The following is a 27,833-nucleotide window of genomic DNA, read 5'->3' as shown; positions in this document are numbered from 1 at the left end:
ATCTAAGGCACTATTTGTATTCATATCGGGACCATGAGGCCCTTAATACAGTCACCTATGCTTCGGTCACCTTCTAATTGAACAATTGCAATGCATTCTATGTGGGACTGCCTTTGAAAATCACTCAAAAGCTGCACCAGGACCAATTATACACCAGCCACGACATGCCCTTGTTGCACTTGTTCTGTGAGATGTGCTGTCACCAGCAAGCTTCCAGATGCAATTCAAGCTGCTGATTATTACATATAAAGCTGTTTGTGGCATAAATCCTGGTATCCTAAGGGACTACCTATCACCCATTGTTTCTACTCAATCAACATGAACTGAGAGAGTTGGGCATACTCCAGGTCCCTTTATCCCCAGGCTTTGGGTTAGAGTGGGAGAAAGGCTCTTCGCCAATTTTTTTTTTTTAAGTGATTATTATTTTTTACAGACTTTTGGATAATATAGTAATTTTGTTTTTACTGTATTTTTATTTTTGTAGTATGTAAGCACCCAGTCATGGGTGCTTACATCTCATAAATAAAATGTAAAACTACATAACAAGACTATTCTGCCCTCTTCTGTGAAGTGTTCCGTGTTTTCTAAAAGAACATTGAAAGCTCTCCTTTTTAAAAATCCTTTTCTAAGTATATGTCTATCTGTGATTATGATGATTTTGCTACTCTTATTGGAGTGACCACATATTTTCTCCAGGATGATGTTCTCAACCTATTTCTTCAGATTTTCCAACAACATACAAGCCTTCATCGCTGTAACTGAGTTAGTTCATCCATTTGACTGCTAATCGTCCCGTTTTTCCTTCCTCATACTGTGTCAAAAATATTTAATTTGAGCCTGTCTAAGTAATGCAGGGTAGATGAAATAATAAAGAAGGACTCCGCTTGCGGGTTGAAACTAAAAGTAACCTACTCTAAGGAGTTTCATGTCACTTTAAGAATGAATCGGAACTCTTCATTCAAACATCCCCTTCTCTGACCGACTGCCAATCCGTGGCCACTTCCTCTCTCATAACCCTCCAATGGAAGCGCTCCACGAAGGTAGCGTCGTGGGGACATCGCTTCAGAAGGGACCAAAGTTAAGTGACAGCACGGGCTGACCAATGGAATCCAAGAGCGACTCTATGGGCGGGGTTTCCGTGCCCCTCTGAATCAATGGGGTAAGGAGTCTCTCAGCGTTAGAGGCGGGGCTTGTGTTAGGGGAGAGAAGAGGCGAGTGGGTAGCGGCGGCACCGCTCTGAAAGCGACCACGTGATAAAAGGCACTTGGGGCGCCTGGAGTTCTTTGCTCGGTGGGAGCGCGGGTAAGGTGAGTTAGGGCTCGCCCGTCTCTGTCAGGAGCCGGACAGGCGTCTTCCTCACAGGGCCTTGGGCTCCTGCTTGCTTCTCTGTCGTGTGCGGGGAGGGGTGGGGGCTGGGACTTGCAGCGGCCAAGGCGGGCGTCTTGGCTGAGGGAGGGAAAAAGGCGACGGGTGGAAAAAGAGCCCGCCGGTGGCGAGTCGAAAACTCCTGAAGGGATTCCGAGACTTGGGGGGAGTCTGAGAACGGGGGCGAGGGCCTAAGGCCCCTTTGCCCCCGTGAGGCCTAAGCGGAGGAATTGAATGAGGACAGTCATTCCCGTCACTTCTTTCTTTTTCTTTTTTTTCGCTCGACCCAGAAGGAACGGAGGGGCTATGAGTGCGGAGCTCAGGCCTCCTGGAGAGGAGTTGGGTGGGAAGGTCCCCTTCAGTCCTCGGGCTTGTGGGGCCGGTGTGAACTGCTGGTGAGGACCACATGCGTGTAAATGACTTTGCATTTGCAGTCTTGGGTGTGTTACGAATTGCCGCCGTTAAAGGAGAGGAGGTGTCTCTGCAGGCCGAAGGATCCCGTAAAGCGGTTTGGGCAGAGGGAACCCTAAAGTAGGGAGGATATCCGGACACGGATAGCCGTAATGTGTAGGTAACATTCCCGGGGGGCGGGGGCGGGGAGCCCTCCTGAGCCGTTGGAGTCTGACAATATGCGTGACTTTATACGGAAGTTTGCTCTGTCATGAGGTGAAAAGGAGAATGAGTGAATTTGGCCCAGGGCGTGCGCAGTAGACGGGAGCATTTGAGGGAAAGAAGCGGAAAACTGATATTATATTTTCATGATATCTTTTATTGTGACTTGTGAAAATTGTATAATGTGGCGTTGTTTTAGTACTGATATCAAGATCTGCATCAAAAGAGGGTTCTCTGCCTGTGCAGCTCTGAGAAAAGTGGAAAGAAATACGTATTTTTTTCCCAATTTGATGTGAATTGGCCTTTTGCCAGTTAGGACTTAATAACATAAATATATAATTTTCACATAATATGGGTAAATTAAAATTTGGGTTTGTGTTCCAGAGAATCTAGAGGGCCCCAGGGTGAGAAAAGCTGATATGAAAAACCAATATGATTCCTCAGGTTGAAGGTTAACTTGTGAGTATAGGATATAGATGTTGTAATGAGTTAACAAACCTTGAACTTCAAAAGGATAATGGTCCCAAGAATGAGGAAATACCTCTGTGTATTTGAAAGTAGCAGCTTATTTAAAATCTGTAAGTCAGGCATATAGCCTTCCATAATTTAATGTGTCATTTTCCTTGTGTTTGTCTCAAGTTATAAACACATTTTTACATCAAAAGTGATGTTTGAGTGCTGTAAAAACTCTTACAGAAATAAATGGAATGACACTGAATTGGAAATGACAATTCAGTATATATGAAATATCTATGTGATGTCTTAAATGTGATTGGCAGTTTAATTTGGCAAAAGATTTTATAATTACTGTACTGGCTATTGTGTTTAAAAATTACAGAATAGTATACAGGCATTCCTGTTCATGTTGAAAAAAAATTTTTTGTTCATATTTCATCATGATTTAATGTAATCTTTAATTTTATTACATGAATAAATGATTTTTAAAAACAGGCTAAGTATTTTGAATACAGACAAATGTGTGTCCTAGCAGGTGTTTGGCCCCTTGACTAGGTAAAAATGCCATATTTATATATGTTTTTAATAGGTGGAGTTTTTACTTTGTTGTACCCTGTTCAAAATCCATGACGTATAAATATTTTTAAAAATACTGTATGTAGCAAAATGAACATTTTGTTTATTGGTTAAAGGCACAACTTGTGGGAGGGAAGCATTTAAGTCTTTGAACATCTACATTTTTCAAAACAGCATTTTCAGGTACTTGTATTTAGTAAACATTTAATCACTAAATATGATTTATAATACAAATGAAAGGTTACAAAGTAACAAAATACAGTAAGTGAAATGACTTTTGCATTCCCTCAATCTGTTATTTAGAACAACAGCTCTTGATCATATCAAAAGTTATTATGGCTAAGCTATTGCTTGCTTCCTTGGCAGCCCCAGGAAAGTGCTGCCTGTGTCTGCAGAGATAAAGGCAATCTTCAGAGGACTTGCATGAGTTTTCCAAAGGATATAGATATTTTAATGTTTAAGAAGAAAGACTTTTTATGCTAATGGAATCTGCAAAGCAGTTTTTTAAATGACCTAATAGTGATATTTGGTAACTGGTTCACTTGTTTGGGTAGTAGTGTTTGAATGTACTGGTAGCTAAATAATAGGACTGTGCAACACTTCAGATTGGAAGGCACCAAACTGCTTTTGAAGATATGATGGATATCAATGTAGTATTTCTTTGCAGCCGCTTAAATTAAGACTTGGAGTCACAGGAGAAAGATGGGCTGTTATTAAAGAGTTCCACATAGGCATTATGTTCAAGCCTCTGCACAAATTAATGCATCCTTTAGTTTTCTAGTCCAAAGTGCAGCATAGCTGTGCTAAATATAGACAATATGCCAAAGGATCCTCATCCAATCTCATTTCACTTTAATTGTTTACCTTCTGGATTTCAATAACAAATGTGATCTTAAAAGTGGAAGATGTTTAATTATTTGAATATGCTGATACAACAGTGTAATCCTTTATTTTTTTTAAAAAAATCCTCATTTTCACCCCTTTAAAACGGTATAAATTTCTAGTATTGCAATTTACAGCTAGTTCTCAGGTTACAAGGACAGTTGGAACAGCAATCCGTCACTAAGTGATGCAGTTGTAAACATAACATAAAATGATTGCATTGCTTAGTGATAACAGTCCCAGGACTGCATGGATCATTAAGCGGAAAGAGGCTGGAGTCCCAGGCAAGGAGTGCAGGATGTGTGTGGGTGCTGCAGGCTTTTATCATGGGTGAGTGCTGTAGAGTGCAGGTGGGTGTTATGGAATGCAGGAGGGCCATGGGCAGAAGTTGCTGTAGGCAGGGTTTGTTATGGAATATAAGTTCCCTGGGATGTTTTAGGGGGCTACTTCAGGAGTGACTTGTAATTTTGCCATCTGGCGTCCCCATTGAGTTTGTGGTAATTCAGCAGGGAAGGTCACAAATGGCAATCATGTGACCAGGGGATACCACTACTGTTGTGTGATTTATTTGCCAAGTACCCCAATCACATGACCACAGGGATCTGCGATGGCTGGAACTTTGAGGAGCAGTCGTAAGCTACACTCATTCAGTGCCGTCATCACTTGAACGCTCATTGAACAAATGTTTGTAATCTAAGGCAGGGCTCTCCAACCTTGGCAACTTTAAGCCTGGCGGACTTCAACTCCCAGAATTCCCCAGCCAGCTTGCTGGCTGGGGAATTCTGGGAGTTGAAGTCCGCCAGGCTTAAAGTTGCCAAGGTTGGGGACCACTGATCTAAGGGACTACCTGTATCTGAAAGACAGTAATCAACTCAATTTCAATAAGAGTTCTTACTGTTTTTCAGTCATGCCAAAGTTTCTACTCTCCTGTTTACTCACACTACCCATAATACAACATTACTCCTAACATTAAACATTTGCATAATATTTCTGTAAGTATTCTCAAAATAGGCAGTTGCTTTGATCTTTTCAATAGCTTTGATCTGTTAACATTTAACACTGATAATTAGGTGATAATTTGAAAAAAAATCTTATCCGCTTGGTAAAATTCTATTTACAAGTTGCTAAAAGGAGCATTTATTACATATTTTTTAAAGAATGGTTTGTATGGTTTCTGTAAAGCAGGGATGTCAAACTCACGTCACGGTGGCGTCACATGACGTATCTGGACTTTTTTCCCCTTCGCTAAACCGGGCGGGGCCAGCACGTGACGCATCCAGACTGTGGCCCGTGAGTTTGACACCCCTGCTCTAAAGAAGATAAATAGTTTAGAAGTCAAAAATGGCAATAACAGTGTAAAATTAAGCACCTTTTTACATTTTATTCATTTAAAAAAATTAAAAATGGCAGATAAAAGAAAAAGTGAGAAATGGTATAATGTATTCTCTTTGTATGCATATAATTGATAACTTTTTTGAACCCAGTAATGTTTGTACATAAATTACATTAAGATTTAAAATATAGTAGGCAATTGAGTAATGTATAACATCTGTGGCTGTATATTTTCAATCCTTCATATCTAGTTGTTTCCCTAAATTATGCTGCCTTTCTTAAACAAATTTAAGATTAGAAGGTAGAGTTTTCTGAAAAGATTGAATACTATAAATATATCAATCCAACAATTGTTAACCTCCTAGTATTTTAGGAAAACATCCATGAAAGTATGAAAGCCATGTTTCCTATTTTTCTTACATTCAAATGTTATTATCAATCCTTGTCTAGAAAGAACGGGTACCATGGACAATACAAGGTGAAATACCAGCAGCACACCTAATTTGGTGTGTGAATTTTTTGTTACAATAATCAACATTAAAGCAATTTACTGTATCCAGACCATGGTGCATGCCTTGTATTTGTAAAGGTTGGGTTTAGGATTAAGTAAGTCAAGCAAAAGGTCATAGTCTTGGCAGTCATACTGCATTTTATTGATAAATTTAACACTCTCTTCTCTCTTTGTCATAGATCATGAAGCGAAAGTGCTTGCTATTTGCATTATTGCTGATAGCTGGAACATCCAGTCTCCTGGCACATGACAGTCATGATCACGATCATGATCATGATGATGAAGATGTAACAGATATAGAAGATGACTTGGATAATGGTGCTGAAGAAGAAGAATTAAAGCATGAAACCAGTACTCCTCCATTACCTAAGGTTTGATTAAATATTTTTCCAGTTTAAAATATCAGCAAAAGCTACAAAAAAGAAAACCCAGCTTTGTCTTGTAAAATTAGAAATAAGCTTGCATTTTTTTAGTATTTTATATAAGATTTCATGAAGGATTAGGAAACAGCATGCATAATTTGAGGATTTTCCATGCAATCAAATCATACAACATTGGGTCCCCTCACAGGATGTTGTACAAGTTCTTAATGTGAGATTGCATTATAGCATCTATTCTTAAAAAGATCTCTAATGTCTATTTTCAAACCAAAGGAACATCAGTGTTCCATTATCATTCAAAAGATAGAACTCTCCTTCTGAATCATACATTTAAAGATTGAAGTTATGTGGTGTGTGTGTGTATTTAAATTATTCAGAATATCATCTAAACATTTAATTTCTTCAGGTTACCTATACAGCTCCAGTACCAACAGGAGAAGTTTATTTTGCTGAAAACTTTGATAAAGGAACTTTAGAAGGGTAAGCATTCATCTAAAAAAGTACTAGTAGATATACATCAGGAAAACTTGAATTAAAAAATATTTTTAAACATTTTTATGAGTCAGTCAATTCATAAATCAAACAGATGAAATCAGTGCAACTAAAATACCTGATATAGAGTACATCTGATAACAGTTGAAAAAATGGATCATATAGAAAGAAGAAAAATACATTTATGAAGAAATGACTTGTTGAGTAATATCTTAGTGAAGAGTGACTTTCCAGAGAGAACATTCCAGTCCAGTTACTAAAATGAAAATGGCTCTTATGCATGCTTACCAAACTTTTGTCATTATTTGCATAAATAATTTGGTAAATTACTTCTTTAATTATAGGAGATTATAGTCTCTTTTAAGTAACTTGAGTTGAAGTTTGGCAGCACACATTTACTGTATTTTGAAATGTATCAATTGCAATGGCATGAAACCAGAGTAATCTTTTCTGCCATAACATCTGCCATCTTATTTAAGGTTTTTTTTGTAATTTTTTAGATTTGTTCTTAATTGTTTTATTGTATACCACCCAAATCAAAGTTGTGAGATGAGTAGCTATATAAAATTGAAAAATAAATTCTCCTTTCTCTACAATGCCTTCATAAAAACTTTTTAAAAATATTTTAGGTGGTTTCTTTCTAAAGCCAAGAAGGATGATACGGATGATGAGATTGCCAAATATGATGGTTTGTATGACATCTTACTCTTCATATAGGAAGTTTTATTGCAATATGTTTTTTACAGTAATAGTATTTTATTAGAGTGGATTATTCAGTTATATAAGGCTCAATTTGTGATCTGTGCAGCTCTGATACAAATTTATTTCCTTAGTGTAAGCTAAATCAGTTCTGTTAAAGCATTTAAACCTAGTCTAGATGTTTATTAGAAAATCTATTTGGCCAATTACCAAAGTATTTGTTTATGTACTTTTTTTGAGGTAGTTTTTCCCCCTAGTAAGACTATTTTTGTCCTACATTTTATATAAAATTATACTAAAAGTGATGGTTATTGCACTCAGAAAAAATGATTCCATGAAAGTAGAATACAAGCATAATTTTTCACAAGTATCCAGATTAATAATTCCAACAAAATCATCATGTGACTTTACAAAAAGCAGTTATGAACAGATAACTATGCCTAGTTCCTACATAAATGTATTGATATTCAGTAGCTTCTAATAATACAAAAACCATAATTTTATCAAAGAAAAAGCTACTGTCTGCAAAAGGTATTGCTGGTAAGGTCTTTTATTTTAATTTTTTATTTTTAAAAACAAACATACACATACAAAACATAAAAACATAAAACCACCTTCCATTTTATATACATATAGCGTGTCAGTTGGTTACATATCTTTTGTGCTATCCTTTTGTAGTCATTTACTCACAATTTATATCAGTCTTCACATTGTCGAACTAACATATGCTTATATATTTATCAGTTATTAATCATCCATGACTAAACTATTTATTCCATCATTTTATATGAGATGTTCCAAGTTTTATATTAAGGTCTTCTGAAGGAAAAGAGGAGCATTCCGTGCAAGCACATTATGATAACTGTGAAGAGTTGAAAAATGTTGTGTTTGACATATCTCCATCATATTTGATATGGAAACAAAAGAGCAAAGTTATGTTGTTTCTGTCTTATTTCTATAGGCAAATGGGAAGTACAGGAAATGAAGGATACTAAACTTCCTGGGGATAAAGGACTTGTGTTGATTTCACGGGCCAAACATCATGCAATTTCAGCCAAACTTAATAAGCCTTTTATCTTTGACACCAAGCCTCTCATTGTACAGTAAGTATGTTTTGCTGTCTTTTTCACTGAGCCACCAATACTATACCCAATGCATCAACAATAGATAAGAGCTTACAATGTAATTTAGAGCCACGTTGGTCTAGTGGTTAAGTCACCAGGGTAGAAACCAGAAGACTGAGTTCTAGTCCCACCTTAGACATGAAAACTAACGGTGATTTTGGACCAGTCACAATCTAACACACCTCACAGAGCTATTGTGGGGAAAATAGGAGGGGAAATAAGGTTAGATATATTTGCCATCTTGCGTTATTTATAAAAATAATAAAGGCGGGATTTAAAAAATCTTAAATAAATATATTTAGTTTTTCATTGTTGGTATATACGTATTATACTATTTTACATGATAGAATTGGAAATTGGGAGAGAGAAAGAGAAAGTAAATGTAATTTTTTTAGAGAGATACCTAGGAAGGAATTGACAGGAGGGAAGAACGCAGACGAAAATTTAAGCTTTGATGGTCAAATGTTAATGTAGTGGCATGTGAAATCATTTCTAATAGGAATTTTAAAAAACAAAACAAAAAGACTCGACTGTAACCTCTTATGTTGCAAACTTAGGTATGAAGTTAACTTCCAAAATGGAATTGAATGTGGTGGTGCATATGTGAAACTGCTTACTAAATTTAATGATTTAAACTTGGTGAGTATTGTTAATCTTCTAATTTTGAGATTTTAATGTTTATTTGTTTGGATTACGCTCTAGCAAATCATCTTATTTCTTTAACAAGATGATTGCATGGTAAGTTTACTGAACACTTAAGCACTGTTTATCATAAATCCCATTATTTGAATGATATTCAGGTTACATATGCAATTTTTGTGAAAATTTCTAAGAAATGAAAACTATTGTTCATTAGTTGGAATATCATTCTTTTTTTTAATTTGGGCACTTGTGGCTTATTTTGCACTAAAAAGGGCATCCTAACAAAGGGTTCTCTCTTCTCTCCCCCTCCCCCCCTTGTATTGATTTTAATCTGTTAGCTGAGAGATAGTTGGTAGGCTCAATTAAACTTAAAATTAGGTGTTAAGTAAAGTGTAAAATGAAAGCTTTGTTAAAAGTTAATTTATGTTTTGAAGGTTTTCCAATCTATATCTTTCATAGGACCAATTCCATGATAAGACTCCATACACAATCATGTTTGGTCCAGACAAGTGTGGTGAAGATTACAAGTTACACTTCATTTTCCGCCATAAGAATCCAAAGACTGGCCAATATGAGGAGAAACATGCCAAACGCCCTGAGGCAGATTTAAAGAATTTTTTTACTGATAAGAAGACACATCTTTATACGCTTGGTAAAGCAGATACATATTTGGATACTTTTGTGGGTAAAATTGTAATATAGTAATTATTGAAGGCAAGAGGGAGCATTTTCATCTATGGTATAGTGAATAAAGAAAGTGACGATGAAAAATGCAAAAAATGTTACTTATGAAAAAAGCAATGAACCAATTTTAATGACTGAGAAACTCAGGCAAAGACCTCTCTGATTCACGGGCATATAAGAAGTATAACACAGTCAGACTTACACAGTTCTGTTATGGCTCATCTCAATAAAGCTAGTTTTTGCCTTCATGGAGAGTTGATTTCCTGCTTTGGTTTATCAGTGGGCCTAACATATGGACAGTATTGTAGAGAATAACTTTTTTATATTCCTATGATTCTTACAAAGAACTCGGAGAACTGGGGATTCTAATAGATTACAGGTGGTTCTCAATTTACAACCACAATTAAGCCCAATATTTCCATTGCTAAGCAAGGCAGTTGTTAAGTGAGTTTTGCCACAGTTCTTAGCAAACCATTTTATAACCTTTTCCCCACAGTTGTTAAGCAAATCACTGCAATTATTAAGTGAATCATGTGGTCATTAAGCAAATCTGGCTTCCCACATTGACTTTGCTTGTTGGAAACTGGTTGGAAAAGTTAAAATGATGATCACATGACCAGGGGACAGTGCAACTGTCATAAATACATGCCAGTTGCCAAGTGCCCAAATTTAATCATGCCACCATGGGGATGTTGCAATGGTCATAAATGTGAAAACTGATCATAACTCAGTTTTAACTTCTAACAGTCACTAAACTACTTGTAAGTCAAGGACTATCTATATATGGTTTCCATTAATATTTGACTAGTCTAGGAAACCAAAATATTGCTTGCTTAAATTTGGGTGAAGTATTTTTTAATGCTGCATTCTGTTTGTTATAGAGATCCCTTCACAACGCCATATAAATAGGAAGACAGTAGACCAAAAGATAATGGTAGATTTTTGGAGCTCATTTTATCTTTATATTTCTGGATTTTTATCATAGTCTTGAATCCAGACAACAGCTTTGAAGTTTTGATTGATCAAACTGTTGTAAACAGTGGGAATCTATTATCTGATATGACCCCTCCTGTGAATCCTCCACGTGAGATAGAGGACCCAAATGATCAGAAGCCAGAAGATTGGGATGAGAGAGCTAAGATTCCAGATCCGGATGCTGTTAAACCAGATGATTGGTGAGTACTTGTTGACGACCCTTCTAAAGTGGGCATCTATCCGATTTTGATTATGGAAGGATGAAAGAAGGTGGGACTGGAGCTCATTTTTTGTTGCATACTCTCATCTATAATAGCTTTGTTCTGTATATATTATATTATGGAATGGGAGGCAATCCCACTGTGTACTAATTGATAGACCTGCTTAATGGTTTCATTAGTGAGATGCACTGAGCCTAGCTTTATCCTGAAATCTGGGAAAGACATGGAGTTTTGGTAGGATAAGAATGTTATGGTTGTGATTTTACATTTTACCATGAATTTTGTCATCAGCACTGTTGTGTTTTCCCTTTGTTCAGGGCATTAGCAAGCAAGCTGAATTTTTTTCAGAAATGTTCTTATATATATATTGCCTTGTAGTCCTTGCTGTAGTGAAAGTAAAGGGAATAAAAATACTGAGTGTTGAAGCTAGGGAGTCCTATCAATTCGATAACTTATTACATTTTTTTTAAATTTTAAATTTATATGGTTACTAATTGGAAGCAAATAACTGTGGACAGGTCACAAGACAAAATGATAAAACAAATACATATGTAAACAAATATTGTAAATATGGAATTCAAAAATCAAGCTACCTGATAGTTATTTTCAGTTATAGACTTATATGAGGCTCTAGGTTTTTACAGCTTTCAAGAAGGTCAACAATGTCAAGGCCATCCAATCTCTAGGAGGAGCCTATTCCACAGAGGAGCTGCAACAAAGAAGGAATGTTGTCATCTTGTTGCTACAAGATGACACTGTTTCACTGAGGGAATCTGGAATATAACCACTCTTCCTAGTGTGGGTGGGATCACAGAAATGATTGGAAATAAGGTCCCATGTCTGGTAGGGGTTTAGAAGTGAACTATCTGCTGCTGCATTTTGGACCAGTTGAAGCTTCTGAGTCTTTTAAAGGGCAGCCCTGTATAAATATTGCTAATAATCCAGGCAGGAAGTGTCGTAAGGCATGAATAATAAGCAGAGCCTGCTGATAATGAGTTGCATGTGAGATAGATCTGTGCAAAGGCTGTCCTAGCCACAGCTTTAATTTACTCCTTGAACCAGGGTGGGCAAACTACGGCCCGTGGGCCACATCCGGCCCGTTGGTCTTTTAATCCGGCCCGCCGAAGATTGGTACAGAATTGAGGTTTGATGTGAATGATTGAATGATTGCATTCATTTGATTTTGACTTGTAATGACAGGCATTTCGACACCAGGTAGCGGCCCGTCTGTCAAATTTTAAAAGTCAATGTGGCCCCGAGCCAAAAAGTTTGCCCCCCTGCCTTGAACAATAGTTATGGATTTAGGAAGATCCCCAGATTGCACACCAGATCTATATGAGGGAGTGCTATCATTGGAATGGCTACAGAAACAGCCCCAAAACACAGAGACACATTCAGTTTTACTAGAGTTGAGACACATCTATTCAGGAATACCCAATCCACAAGCACCTTTAAATCCTTGTACGTCATCACTTGTACAGGTACCTCTTGAGACCACAAATGGAACTAGCAATTCAATAAATAAACAAAGCAGTCACTATTTGAAACTGCAACTGTTCTTATGATGAAACTTCAGCTTTCCTTTGCTTTACAGTCCTGTGAAGGTTTGTAATTGTGAGGATTGGTTGCAGTTATTTTTTTCATCACTATTGAATTGCAAACATTTGCTAAAGTACCTGTACAGCTCTTGGCAGAGTTAGGGTGTACAGCTGGGATATTGCCAGCACACTATTCTGGCTTTTCTCTGTAGCAAACATACCGTATTTATCGGCGTATAACACGCACTTTTTTCCCCCTGAAAATAGGGGGCAAATGATGTATGCGTGTTATACGCCGATATAATGTTAAGAAGCCTTCGGTGAATGCTGCTGGGATCGGGGATCAAGGACACAAATGAAAGAAGGGGAGGGAGGAAGCAACCGAAGCCTGTCCTTCTCTCTGGGTCAGCTCTCTCAGTCGCTCTCTCGCTCCTCCACCAGCACAGGAAGAAACTGCTTCAAAGAAGCGGGGGCTTTTCCTGTCGCCGCAGCTTCCCTGAAGCGCCCGTTTCTCCCCACCCCCATCCCGTCCGCCCGCCCGCAGTGCTCCGTTCTGCCTGCCTGCCTGCCTTCGTTAATGGTTGAATCGAACAGCTTCGGCTGAGTAAAGAGGCGAATAGTTATTATTCTCAGCCGAAGCTGCTCCCAAACAACCAGAAACTAAGGCAGGCAGGCAGAATTTTTAAATTTTTTTTCCTGAAATTTCCCTCTTAAAATGAAGATGCGTGTTATACGCCTGTGCGTGTTATACGCCGATAAATACGGTAGTTGACATTTGAAAGGCACACTAAGGACATGCCCATAGAATTCTAGCTGCTCTTCAGTTAACCATTCAGTGGTCATTCAAAATTATGATACTTAACATCAGTTCTCAAACTTCTAGTTGTCTTAGCAGCCCTGCAGTCGTATGATCATGATTTGGGCATTTAGCAACCAGGTTGCACTTAATAATAATTGCAACATCCTACATCATGCAACCTTCCCTGCTGGCTTGCCAGAAGCAAATTCAATAGGAAGCTGGGAATGTAAGTTGCTTGTATTCTGATAGCTTTTTCCCTCCAAGGAGCCTGGCTATGGCACCCAAAATATCCATCAACTTGAGGTGGTCACTTGCACACATATTCTCCCGTGGACAGCAGCTACCCATACTCTATCCATGTCTCAGCAGTCACTTGACACACTTTTCCCCACCATGCAGCAGCCACCTCCAACCTTTTTCATCACTTACTCACACACTCTTCCCTATCTGGCAACAATCAACCCCACTATATTCTTCTGTTCCTCAACAGCCAGTCCTATATCTGGAAACACCTACTCCAGGGCTTGTGCAAGAGGGTAAATCAGACACTCACACACCCTTTCCCACCTAACAGCATCCACTCCTGCTGTGCTCTCATTGGACCTTGAGAATAATATGTACATTTGGCAGCAACCATTGCACTTTACCACACCTTCATAATCACATGTTCATACTCCTCTGGCTGGCTGTGCCATGTCAGGCCATACTTTGACAGCCACCTGCACATTCTCATGCATACTCGCCCACCTAACAGCAGTCACTTACTGTCTTACTTGTAAGCAATTTGTCAGCCACCTGGGACTTGAAAGTTCCTGTCAGCTTCCCCCTCTTGGCTTGGCCTGTTGGAACCTGGTTTGTTAGAAATTAGGAGGTCCTTGTTTAACAATGGCAACAGGGAGTGCCAAGATTGCTGTCACTAAACAATGTAGTCATAATGTGACATTGTGCTTTACAATTACATCATTTAGCCACTGAGGTTAAAGTTAACGATTCCAATTGCTATTGCTAAGTGAGGACTGCCTTCTCTTGATGAGAAAGAGATTGCAAGTGAGTAAAGAAACACACGATGGGGAATACTTGAGAGGAAGGTGTTAGCTCTGGCTGTTTGCCTAGTGTGCTCTCTACTGCCTCTTAGGAAGTAAAGATAGCCTTCCCTCTGGAACTGATTAAGATCTGGTCACTTTCACATAGTTGCACAAGCCACCAGGTTTTACAGGTAGTTCTCACTTATAAACTAACTGGAATTGGCAACTCCCTTGTTAAGTGAAAGTGTCACTAAATAAGAAATCACATGACCACAACCATTTTCTGATTGGAAAAAGATAAGACTAATCAGTTTCAGATTTTATTTGCCTCCTAATCATTTTCCCACTCTTTGGAATGCAGGAGTGCCTGCTTACCAACTTGTACACATCAAAAGCAATATGATCACACTGGTAGCCAAGTCTGCTATGCGAATGGCTTAAAATACATTCGTGATCCCTCTCCAATCATTGCTCTACAAGGTGCATGGTTGAAGCAAGTGATTTCTCTAATTGGCCTTTTCCTGCTGGTGGTGCAATTGCATTGCTTTCTGTATGTAGAAAAGCAAATAGCTTACTCTTCCAATTTGTTTCTCTCCAATCTCTTCTTTGCAAGGGATTAAAAAAAAACAGGCAGGTACAGGACAGCATGTACTACTACTAGTAACCACATGACTGAGGGACACTGGGAAGGCTGTAAATGATTGTAAATAGCCATCAGATTAATTTTCAGCACATTATACCTTCAAACTATTACTGAACAAATGATCAGTAAATTAGGACTAATTTAGTTAGGACAACTAATTAATATTGAAAAAGCTAGCGTTTTGGTTTTAAACCATAACAAACATAAATGATACATTAAATTGTAAATAAAATAACATACTTTTTATTTTTATTTAATTTCTATAGGGATGAGGATGCTCCTGCTAAAATTCCAGATGAAGATGCTGTGAAGCCAGAAGGTTGGTTGGATGATGAGCCAGAATATGTAGCTGATCCTGATGCAGAAAAACCAGAGGATTGGTAAGTTAATACTGATCTCACAATATATTTAGCTTTAGGCTATGGTCCTAACTATACTCATGCAGTGGTCATAATTGTGAGGACCAGTCATAAGTCACTTTTAGTGCTGTTGTAACTTTGAACAGTCACTAAAGGAATGGCTGTAAGGTAAGACTACATGTACACACAAGTTTATAAGAAAATTGAAGAGTAACAAGTGATGTTTTAAAATGGCCAAATCAGTCAGCAAATGTCAGAAATTTTGTTCCATGTTGGAGCAATTTACCAGGACAAATGGATCAAAACTAGTACATAACAAAATGAATGACTGATCACCAATTACTGGAAGAGTTCTGTTGTAGTCGTTGCAGTTAAAGCTGATTTGCAAATAGTTACTAAACAGAGTAACAGAGTTGGAAGGGACCTTTGAGGCTATTTAGTCCAATCCCCTCAAGTAGGAGACAACTATTTTTTCATACTCAAAGATCATATTATGGATTATTTAGTTTGTGAAATAAATCAAGCAAACACCTAAGTTACTTGTTAACAGATTTTCTCTATTTCAATAGGAGCCATGAGGTTCTGGTAATAGTAGCAAAGATACACAAGACTGAAAAGGGCAAATGCTTTCTCATAGCATAGGTCAATATGAATTGAATTTCAACTGTATAGCATAGCACAAAGTTTCTCTCTGATCATGTGTCAATAAATGGAAGCAGTCCATATAGTACTACTAAATTATTTTACATGATAATTTTTCAGTGATTATGAATATTATGCTAACCTAAATAAAATTCTAATATTTCAACACTGTAATTTATACTATATTTTTATATTGGATTAATCTTTATAACTTTAATTGCTATTGATTGTTTCTCTCACATGCACATACTCTGCATTTATGAGAAAGAGATAGTCCTAAAGCCAGAGATTCATGTTTCAGGGATGAAGATATGGATGGAGAGTGGGAGGCACCCCAGATTGCAAATCCTAAATGTGAATCAGCTCCTGGCTGTGGTACCTGGCAACGACCCACAATTGACAATCCAAACTATAAAGGCAAATGGAAGCCTACTATGATTGACAACCCCAACTATCAGGTATATTATTTTAAAAATCTGTTAAGAAATGTTTATGTATTATTTAAATCAATGTTAAATTAGGTATATTGTCAGGTCATTATGTAGAACTAAATTATAATACTTTTTGAAATACAGTTGGGTGAGAATAAGCTTGTGAATTTACATTTACACCAGCCCTGGGCATTGTATGGTCCACAGGCCACATCCAGCCCTTTGTCTATCTGTATCTGGCCTGCAGTGATGCCATGGGCTGCAATAGCAGCCCTTTTCATTTGGCCCTCCATAACAGTCCGAGTTCACCCCTTCAGAAAATTTTACACGAAAAAGCAGAAATAGTCTTGTGGCACCTAAAAAGTTACTATAGCATAAATTTACATGACTATTTCATCCAGTGTGTGAAAGTCTGCTCTCTGATGTTAGCATGTTTATTCATATGGTTTGGAAGGTGCAAGGTCGTAGGGAAGTGAATGGAAGAAATATACCATATTTTTCGCACTATAAGTGGGTGGAAATGTCTGTGCATCTTATAGAGAGACTATTGTGGGGGGGGTGTTGGTGTAGGAGTTGTGTTCGCCACTGCCACCATTCGCTGTTGCGGAATGCTGGAGCCTTCGCTGCCAAGCAGCTTATCAGTGCTTGGATTGGCCTCCCGGAATACTGCCAATCAGCTGTTCTAGGCGGCGGGGATTGCTGCCGTTCGCTGATCAGCGGCGATAAGCAGCTGTGGTGGCAATCCCTGCTGGCTAGAACAGTTGATCAACAGTATTCCGGGAGGCTGATCCATCCCCTATCAACGGCTCGGCAGTAAAGCTCCAGCATTCCCTGGCAGCGGCTCAGCTCATTTGACGGGTGGTGGGCACAACGGAGCAGAGCCCTGATGAGCCACGTGCTGGGGCTGCAATAACACGTTGAAACTGACCAGCCTGTTTGTTGTTTGCTGCAAGGATGCAAGCCAGATGAATACCAGATGGATGCTGGGATGCAGAGGCAGATTTTTTTTTCTTGTTTTCCTCTAAAGCTAATGTGCTTCTTATGCTCCGTGCATCTTAGAGTGCGAAAAATACAGTAATCAGGGACCATTCTGTTGTTGAATGTACTCATAAAAAGTAATATTTGCTTACAAGCAACTAGGTGACAACACAATCGGTGTACCAATGGTGAGATTATTCACAAGGCTAGAAACCAGGAAGACTTGAGTTCTAGTCCACCCTTAGGCATGGAAGCTGGCTGGATGACTTAGGGCCAGTTCCTCTCTCTCAGCCCAACTAACACCACAGGTTCCTTGTGAGAAAAGTAGCAGAAAAGTGTAATGGGTATTTTCACTGCAATGATTTAAAAAAATAATAAGTGGAATAAAACAAAAATCTAATCTAAAATGAAGCCATTGTCTCACAATGGAAGAATGGATGGGAAAAGCGATGGGAGTTGGCAGAGATGGCAAAACAAACTATTTAAAGAAAATAATCTGTCCAGTTTTGTTTCTATTTTAAAACTGCTTCTGGACTTTATGCCTAAAACAGAAAAAAATGAAACTTTGTTTCTGAGTTTTGTTGATTAGATTAATTTGTTGTTATACCGTGTTTCTCCAACAATACGCCCCCCCATAGGAAGACCCAGCATGTTTTCTAGGCATAAAATGAAATTAAGCCCCTCCCCCCAAATTTAGGCCTAGTTTAAAACATGTGAAATTGGGGGGGAAGGCGGGGGAACTTGCCATTAGGAGTGCCCCGCAGGCAGCCACGCCTCACCATCTGCCGCTCCTAACAGCCAATCATGGTGGAGCACGGAGGGTTCCCTTACCCCCACCAAGCGCCTTTGCTGCAGACCCGGGTCAGCAGGCGGGCGGCGTCGACGTGGATGTCCGGCAGTGTTTCAGCCGCTTCTCAGGCCTCTAGCTTCGACGGTTCCCACCAGTGCTGGCGCCTCTTTCCAGCGCCATCTCCAACAACAGCGGCTGAGTCGCTCCCGCTTTTCCCCCGTCCCCGTAACAACAGGGGAAAAAAAAACATTTTGAGGTAACTGGGAGTGCCGCGCGCTGCGTTTTGGTTTAATCCCGAGCGGCTGGGTGGGCGTGAGAAGAGCCAGGCAAGCGTCTCTGCTGCTGCTACCCTTGGTGCTCCAGCCTCGGGCTCTGCAAGTTTGCAAAAGTCCCAGTGCGCAGCCTGTTCCTGCATTCCAAGCGCCCAGGCCGAGCTGCAGCTATCCGTCTCTCACCAGCACCATCTCCAATAACAGCAGCAGGAACCGTGGAAGCGTTTCAGCTGCTTCTCAGGTGAGGGAGCCGCCTTGGTAACTTCGACGGTTCCCGCCGCCGCTGCTGCTGTTATTGGAGACAGCGCTGGCGAGAGGGACAGCTGTAGTTCGGCCTGGGCGCTTGGAATGCAGGAACGGGCTGCGCACCGGGACTTCTGCAAATTTGCAGAACCCGAGGCTGGAGCACCAAGGGTAGCACTAGCAGAGATGCTCGTTCGGCTCTTCTCACGCCCACCCAGCCGCTCGGGATTAAACCAAAACGCAGCGCGAGGTGCTCCCAGGTACCTCAACATGTTTTTTTTTCCCCTGTTGTTACGGGGACGGGGGGAAAGCCGGGAGCGACTCAGACGCTGTTGTTGGAGATGGCGCTGGCGAGAGGCGCCAGCACCAGTGGGAACTGGAAGCTATGGAGGCCTGAGAAGCGGCTGAAACGCTGCTGACAGACATCCCCGCCTGCCCGCTGACCCGGGTCTTCAGCGCTTGGTGGGGGTAAGGGAGCCCTCCGCGCTCCACCATGATTGGCCGTTAGGAGTGGCTGCTGGCGAGGCATAGCTGCCGGTGGGGCACCCTAGGTGAGGATGCGTGGGGGGGGGGGGGGAGAAATTAATTCACCCCCGAAAAGACGTCCTAGCCATTTTTTCAGGGCTCAAAAGAAAATAAGACCCAGCCTTATTATATGAGAAACACGGTAGAAATTCCTAGTTAATTCCTTAACTAAATATGTAAAGCATAATTTTCAGACTAACTATTTTAAATTCTACTACATCGAAAAAAGTTAGAAGTCATTGCTTTTTCCTCCCTTTTTTACCTTGCATTCTTTTCCCTTTTTTTCCTTCTCCTGTTCTCTTACTATCTCTGTTTCTGTTTGCATTTGTATAATACATTCCCATACAAAAAATAAAATAAGATGTTGTCTCCATTGAAATCCAGATGTAACTTCTCAATGAGTTGTAATTAATAGACTATAAAGGGCCACAAGATTGTGATGCTACAGAGAATAATTTTAAGTACCTCTATAGAAGCTGCCTTATATGGCAGTAGACTATAACTTATATTTTGTCAATGTCTGCTCAGGCAAGGTCTCCCCCAAGAACACCACAGTGTTTTTACAGCCTTCTTCATAATATTTTAATTGGATATTAAGATTTCTATTAATCTGTTCAGTTCAGGAATGTTTGAAGTGTTAATTAAAATGTCTGAGTAATTAAAACTTATAGAATTAATTCAGCGATGTCTGTGCATTATTAGGGCATCTGGAAGCCGAGGAAGATTCCAAACCCAGACTTCTTTGAAGACTTACAGCCATTCAAAATGACCCCCTTTAATGCTGTGGGACTTGAATTGTGGTCTATGACTTCAGATATATTCTTTGATAATTTCATCATCTGTACTGAGCGAGCAGTAGCAGATGATTGGGGTAATGATGGATGGGGCCTGAAGAAGGCAGCTGATGGTGCTGCTGAGGTGAGAAAGAAAAATTTAATTTTTTTCTAATCGTGCAGCATAAAATAGAATTCAGAAATTCTTATTTTTTCTTTTCAATTAAACAGATTGATTTGTAGTTTCTCTTTGAGGAAAGAGAAACAAAATTATTTGTGGCAAATAGCAGCACAGTATTTATTCAGTTTATTCATGATGTTGGTCAGGTGTTGTTAGTTGGAATGTGCTAACTCATTTTCATTTTTCTTTATTTTTTAATGACTAGGTTTTTTAAAGATTTGTAGCCTTAGATAAAGTACTAGTTTAATACCAGATATTAGGATCAAAAATATTTTCTCCAAACTTAAGGCAGAAGAAAGCTGTAGCCTATCAGGTGAAACCTGCTAGTCTATTGGCCAATTGATTCAACTGGCTATGAAAAACTATTGTTAGCAGTAGCTTTACAGATCTTCAGATCTGATTTCTTCAGTCAGGGTGCTCTAGCATTCTTTTCATTAAGTAATTTCAAGAAACTCTAAATGGTGAGATAACTCTCAGATATGCACTCTTAATCTTCTTGAAAAACCCATAGATTGCTCTCATAGAATATATTAGTTACAACAGTGCTGAAACTGTTGCAGTAATTAATATTTGGAAATGTTAGTAGTTAAGAGATTTAGAAATTACCTTAATCATCTTAAATATTTAATACACTTTAAAACTGCATAAATAGGGTTAGGGTTCTATAAATAATTTATATGACTTAATGTCACTTAAAGATTTGAGTACTGTGCTATAAAAATTGTAAGTATGTGTTAATAATTTGACAGACTTATATCTCTGGCAACTATATTGTTTACTATACCAAATGCATATGCATATATTTAGATTTAAATTTATCTTGTAGCCTGGTGTTGTGACTCAAATGATGGCTGCTGCTGAAGAACGTCCCTGGCTTTGGATAGTATATATCTTGACAGTGGCTCTGCCTGTTTTTCTCGTCGTTCTTTTCTGCTGCTCTGGAAAGGTATGTACGGATGTAGTTGATTTTAAACATTTTGTTTGATAAATTGAGAAAGAAAACAGACCATTTTAGGAGAGCTGAACTTGAAAACCCCTTCAACATCTTATTTCAGACAAAACAGCCAAGTGCTGCAGAGTACAAAAAGACAGATGCTCCTCAACCAGATGTAAATGAAGAAGAGAAGTTGGAGGAGAAAGAAAAAGAAGAAGAGGAGGAAGAAGAAGAAGAAGAAGAGGAAGAATCAAATGAAAAAAAGCCTGGTAAGTAAAAGTGTCCCAAGCTCGGAAATGACTAACTGTTTTGGAAAATTCCCCATCTTCAAAAATAAATAAATCTCTTGATTTCTAAGAAAGGGAAGATGAATGTTGCAGTACAGCAAAAGTTCAATTTTAATATATCAGTTGGGGGAAGAAGGTATTGATTGTTCCCAGTTGTCTGTTATATCATCCATGGTATTGTTATTACCCATATTCACGTAAATGACATAAAATTATATAAAGACGTCAGGAATTTTGTCTGTTGCATTGAAGTCTGCAAAACTGACACTTCTGTCAGTTTTGGTACTAAAAAATTAGTACCAAAAAATTAGGTACTAAAATATTAGTACCTTGTAAAACTTTTTTTTAGAAGAGAAGGCCAGGAATGATGGAAATACAGAAAATGTGAGCCAAGAGGAGGAAGCAGAAGAGGAAGAGGAAGAGATAGAGATGGAAGAGGAAGAAGAAAGCAGAGACATTACAGAGGCAAGTATTTAATTACATAAACTTTGTATGAGACAAATGAGATATTATGCCGTTAGTATATTTAATAAGTCTATCTTACAACACATTGCCTCCTAAATCTTACAACTTTTCCATGGGAATCAATAGAGAACAAAAAGTATGCTATAATGAAACAGTAAATATTCATGTACTCACATCACATGTTGGGATGCAAATTTGTTAAGGCAAATGAGCATTTGTTATTTTTCCCCCCAACACTGTATCTAACTGCAGGGTTTGAGTCCGTATATGCATTATAAATATACTCAACTGCTTGGTATCCAATTCTACAAAATTCTGAAAGCCAACAAAGCCATTTTTTTTTTAATTGAATTTAGCTGCTTTGTCAAATGATTCTGGGTGGCTTACAAAGAATAAAAAACAAACCATTACAAAGAGAAAAATATGAAACAATACAGCACATACACCAACCCTCCCCATGTGCCCCCATTGTGTGTAAAATGCAACTTCATATTATTGGATAGTTTTATCCAATAAAACCTTTGCCAATGCCTGAGGGAAAACCCAAGTTGGGAACTCAGGTGGTGGGAAGATACCCTTCAAAGAGCAAGTGCAGCAGAGAAGGCAGGTCTTCTTGGGTCTTACAAGATGACATAGGCTGACTGGCTTGCTTATTTACTTACTGATTTATTATACTAGTTTCTGTAATTTGCAGACAATCGTGGATTAAATGTTCTCTGTTCTAAAGTTGATCATTCTAAAAGAAAATATAGAAACAAACAGCAGAAAAAGACCCAGTGGTCCATCGAGTCTGCCCTTTGATTTTTGGGTTGTTTGTTTTTATTTTAATTTATTATTTATTGTTTTTATTTTTATTTTTGTTGGATGATAGACATATGTTTATCTCAGACATGTTTAAAATCAGTTACTAAAGATTGACCCACTACCTCCTCTGGAAGTTGGTTACAAGCTTCCACTACACTTTCTGTGTAGTAATACATTCTTTCTAACATTATTTTTGAACTTCCCTCCTGTCAGTTTGAGATTATGCCTCTGTGTTCTTGATTTTTGCTTAATATTGAAAATATTGTATTCTAGAACCTTATTCATACCCTTAATATATTTAAATATTTCAATCATCTCTTCCCCTTTCCATTCTGTCCTTCAAGCTGTACATATTACCTGCAATCTGTCTTGATAACATTTTGTCCCTCAGAGTTTGCACTATTTTTATTGTCCATTTCTGGACTTGTTCAATCTTCTATCTTTTTCTAAGTTAGGTCTTGAGAACTGGACATAATATTCCAAATGGGGACTGACTAAAGCCTTATATAGTAGGATTAGGGCCTCCTCCTTCATTCTGGTGATCCTCTAACAATATATCCCAGAATTTTGTTTGTCTTTACAGTTGTCTGGTCACACTGTTTACTCATTTTTCAGACATCTATAAGTACACCTAAATATTTTTCTTCTGTTGTTCTAACACTGTACCCCAATACGATACTCTGCTAGAGGATTCTTTTTCCCCAAGTTAATGATTTTATCTTTAGAAACACTGAGCTAGAGTTTCCACATTTTTTACCAGTTTTCCAGTAATGCCAAATCATTTTCCATGTTACGAAGAACATCAATTCTATTACACAACTTCGTGTCATCAGCAAAATGAACAAACTTACCAAGCAGTCCTTCACTTACAAACATTTTGAACAGAATAGGACCTAGGACTGAGCCTTGTGGCACACTCTGTGTGACTGGTTTCTGTTCAGACAGTGCCCCATTAGCAATCACACGCCGGGACCTAATCCGAGTGAACTTCCTATCCACTGAACCACCCAGTGGTTAAGCCGTAACCTGTACAACTTTTTAATGAGCTCATTACATGAAGTTGTCGCAAATCACAGTAGTAATTCAACTTTGTTACCTTTCATAACTTTTAACTTCCTAATAATTTTCACAAAATTTTATTTATAGCAACTTTTTCCAGTTAGTAATATTTCAAAATGAAGTTACATATAACTGTACAAATTATTAGAAGATTATTCTAACATTGAACACTTACCAAGTGCAATCTGATATATTCATGGAGTTCATTCTCATATGAGCATTATTTGATATTTTTTGAAGTATACATTGTTGACACTAATGTCAAATGTTAAAAATATTAAATCTTAAGGTTTTGTAATGCCATTTGCAAAAATAACCCTGAACTTGATTTTTCTGTTATCCTTTATATTAGAGTTGAAACATTTTATTGTTTTAATATTGAAAGAAATAAGCATGTGGGATAATAGTTAAATTTGATTGACAGCTAAAAAGTCAGGCTTAGGGTTTTAAGAAGTAGCTTGTCTCTATTCAGTAGTGCTAACAATTGATAAAACAAAGTAAACAACATTTACTGATGTACATTACTCCTGAGATCTCAATAAATTATCTTTGAAAATATCTGCTTATTACTTTTAAAGTTAAATATCTGAATGAAGCTGGGTTATTTATATGTTGTTTTATTTGCAGGAGGAAGAAACTGTGAATAGGTCTCCCAGAAATAGAAAACCAAGAAGAGAATGAAATATCCTAAAAACTTAATCTGATGAATTTTTCTGATATGGTTTTGGGAGAGGGCCATGGATACCTTTTTGCTGAAAATAAAAAATCTTCAAAATTCACCATCCATAGGTTCCTGTCAAATACTCTGCAGTGAAAAGTGTTTAGCAGTCAAATATTTGCAATTGTGTTTCTAAATAATATTCCTGTAGAAAAAGAATGTGTTTAACACAACCCAGCTATGAATTTCTGGAATGTTACAAAAACTAACATTTTTATTTTGTTTTTAAATAGATGATAGAATTACCAGTCTCAAAACTTTTGGCTTAAATTAATGTATTAATCTATCAATGGGAGTGAAGAGCAACCCTTAAGAAAAATACAAGATGTAAAGTTTTTATAAGTCTTTTCTTTCTTACAAAGATGGAAATTCTTATACAACTCTTATTTCTCATAGTATGATCATGTTAAATGTAGGATAAAGTTAAAATCCATTTGAAGCAATCTTCAAGTGCTCAAACTTTCTTGTTAATGAAAAACGTGGCCATGAAATACTCAGATTGGTCACAGATAGAGCTCAGTTAAAACAGTGTTTGCACTAGTCTGAATTTAGGAGCAGATTTTAGTGAGACTGGATTGCCTTGTTCGTTTAGATTTTGAACTTTTTCTCAATTTGGAATTTGCTTTCAGTTTTTGTGTTTTCCCCCCTCGCCCGTTTTTTAAAAATGTCCTTCTGTTCCAGCTGTTGCTTCTCCTGTACTGTTCTTTCAGATGTAGCTTAGCTGCTAGAGAATACACTTGTTTATCTCACTGTTAAAATTGTGTTTCTTCTTCTCAGAAGGTAGCACTACTTATTTCTGGGTCCAAACATTGTGAAACAGGACAGTGTTGCTCACCTTCTTATTGTTGCCATCTTATGTACATTTATGCACAGGATAAAAGGCACAGGCAAGCTGATCTTTCAAGTTTTATTTGTGCTGAAAGCAAATGTCAGTATTTGTGGCTGAGGAATAAGCATGTGAAAACTTGGCATATGTAACACTGAATGTCAGTGCTCTTCATGTATCAAAATGTTGTGAATCTAGGGGGTTCCAGATGAATAAATTTTTAAAAACTATGTTGCATTGAGTATCTAGCTATTCAGAAATCTTATGTAGAATACAGAGTGTTTACTTAAGAAAAGCATAATCCTCTATATTATATTGAAGTGCATGATGGAGGAAAGCGAAGAAGAAATATTTTGCCACCTGTTCTTTATTTAAATATATGGCACTGAATTAAAACACTCCCAGTTTCTACTTGGTGGGTAAGAATTTTTCAGAGTAACTAAGATTTTGTACTTTTGTTCAGATATATATACATAGCTTTTTCAAAACAAAACTAAAAATTGTTTTTCAGGTTATTTTGCAGAACCCTCAGTTCTGTTATCTTTCCAAAACAGCAGAATTATCCTCATTTGAAGCTACAGTGCTTGCAGCCTTTGACTTGTATTCCAGCATCATTCCTTGCACATCTATAGTAGTTGTGCAGGAGTTTTTATTTTTCTCCTTGTGTCCTTTATAAAGAGAGCTTTATAAACTCGGCATCCATTCCACTGGTAGATTCAATTTAATACAATCAGTGGCTTACTTCCATAGTTTGTTTCTGTTGTCTAGTCAGGATGTTTAAATGAAATTATTCCCCCTAGTTTCTTCTGTTTTTTTCTACATCATTGAATTGCAGTGGCTATTTAATACTAGTACTAATTTTAATGTGCTTGGGTTAAATGTTTTTTGATCAATGTCTTCACTTTTTGTGAAACATATATTCCTTTCTCCAGGATACTGGGAAGAATGAATGCATAAGACCTCTTCAGAATACTCCTTTGTTTGCATGATTTAGTCTTTTTTCATGTTAGTGAAAATGTACTTTTTTAAATGCCCAGTGTAACCTGTGAAGCCTTATTAAGACTACTTAGTACCGGGAAAAGATTGTCATCTGCTATTTAAGAATAATAAAGCAAAAAATTAATATAAAAGTCATTTATAATTTCCAAGTAATTTGGCGTGCTGAATTGGTAATTTAATGGATGATTTTTAAAAGACTATGGAAAACCATTCCAATGTAGGAAATATTTTCACACTGACATAGTTGAACTTTTTGTTGGAAAGAAATAGACTTATAATAAACTTTTAGGAAATGTTCTAAAGAATTTTAGAATGAATAAGATATTTGACTACTTTTGTTTGGAAAAGAAAGTGCATTGTAGCCATTTCAAATCAGTCACAGTTCATATGCAACATACGAAGATATAGATGCTTTAAAAAAAATTAAGATCTTAACTAAATGTGTGTTCTCTCTTAGGATACTTACCCCATTTCATATGGGGATGTTATAGTTGACAGGAGAGCTGAACACGATTAACCATAAATGGCAAAGGATATCCTAGGTCTCCATAATGTGGCCCCAGCTCCCCTGTGACGCTAAATATGGTGCTAAGAATACATTTCTTTGCACCTCTTTGCCTTCTCTATTATAATTTTCTAAATGCCAGTATTGTTTGATGCAGGGTTCAAGTGTTGGTAAACAAGATTGTGACAAGTCCTGACTGTTGTAAAAATCTGAAGATGCAGTATGCATATAAATATATTGGTTAAGTTATAAACAAATGTAAGCTTACTTGATCAATAAAGAAACATAGATCACTATCTTTCTACTGTCTAGTCTGCAATATTTTGGGGGGTTGGCTTTCATAATCTAAAGACAGAAGAATTGATAGATCTTCCTTCAGAACTATTACTATGTTGTGGAAAAACTGAAATGCAAAGTAATTAAATTGTTTGCATTGCATTTTAAATGTCCTACTGAGAATATTTTGAATCAGGATTGTTTAAAAGGTATGAATAATACTATATTGAGGTATTGGTTTCAGAGTTAGCATCTTGCTTTTCGAAATCTGAGCTCATGAAATGTGTTAATCTTTCTGAAGTGTTCAAAGTGCACAAGTTCATATCACTGTTTATAACCCTGTTCTAGTATAATATGCACAATTTCAATATGAAAATTGACCACCATAGAAAATACTTTAATTATTGATACATAGTTAATACACATTTGATTTACACAGCACATATTTCTAAAATATGAGCCATTAATTATAGAAGAAATGGGATTATTATGAGTAGCCTTTCTTACGTTTTAAACTTTCTGCTACCAGTAATTATAAATTTGCTTCCTGGATTATTTATGACTTCAAAATTATGCTGTGATAGCTTGGCGCAAGTTTGTATGCCAAAATAATTCTATTTATTTGGAATATTTTTATGACATAAAATAGTCTTTATTGCAGATATGTTTTGAAATGTCCCAAGAATGTGGCCTTAAAACTTTAAAAAGTTGTTTGTATGTTAAATGTGTAATATACTTTTCCTTAAGGTAACGAATACCAATCTGCTGGCAATAAATTGCTTCATTTGATCCAATAAATTGTTGGATTCA

The 27,833-nt window shown here is 37.5% G+C and overlaps 1 protein-coding gene across 4 annotated transcripts; it reads left to right on the top strand.

The window, feature by feature from the left end:
* The first annotated feature begins 1,187 nt into the window (after positions 1 to 1,187).
* CANX (calnexin) lies at positions 1,188 to 27,043 on the top strand. 4 transcript variants are annotated; one of them, XM_087955198.1, is made up of 15 exons: positions 1,188 to 1,303; positions 5,914 to 6,105; positions 6,521 to 6,594; positions 7,236 to 7,294; positions 8,267 to 8,408; positions 8,987 to 9,068; positions 9,531 to 9,723; positions 10,741 to 10,930; positions 15,223 to 15,336; positions 16,259 to 16,415; positions 19,899 to 20,114; positions 20,977 to 21,096; positions 21,206 to 21,353; positions 21,721 to 21,836; positions 24,327 to 27,043. In XM_087955198.1, the coding sequence occupies exons 2-15, from the start codon at positions 5,917 to 5,919 to the stop codon at positions 24,378 to 24,380; spliced, it is 1,854 nt and encodes a 617-aa protein (XP_087811324.1). In that variant the 5' UTR covers positions 1,188 to 1,303; positions 5,914 to 5,916; the 3' UTR covers positions 24,381 to 27,043. The 4 variants fall into 4 exon arrangements, with proteins under 4 accessions (XP_087811324.1, XP_087811322.1, XP_087811323.1 ...); XM_087955196.1 differs by having other exon boundaries at positions 1,188 to 1,307; XM_087955197.1 differs by having other exon boundaries at positions 1,286 to 1,760.
* Positions 27,044 to 27,833: the final 790 nt, after the last annotated feature.

The sequence above is a fragment of the Notechis scutatus genome, chromosome 2 (genome assembly GCF_049901735.1).
Source record: "Notechis scutatus isolate UNSWTSFEM ecotype Mainland chromosome 2, rNotScu1.2, whole genome shotgun sequence".
NCBI lineage: Eukaryota > Metazoa > Chordata > Lepidosauria > Squamata > Elapidae > Notechis > Notechis scutatus.
The sequence above is the reverse complement of the archived record's forward strand: the minus strand, read 5'-3'. Positions and strand labels throughout refer to the sequence as shown.

Bases quoted from the DNA above. Each gene is read 5' to 3' on its own strand.
- CANX (XM_087955198.1), top strand. From the start codon at position 5,917: ATGAAGCGAAAGTGCTTGCTATTTGCATTATTGCTGATAGCTGGAACA. The intron at 6,106-6,520 runs GTTTGATTAAAT...TAATTTCTTCAG, and splicing joins GTACTCCTCCATTACCTAAG to GTTACCTATACAGCTCCAGT. The intron at 9,724-10,740 runs GTAAAGCAGATA...TTTTTATCATAG, and splicing joins GACACATCTTTATACGCTTG to TCTTGAATCCAGACAACAGC.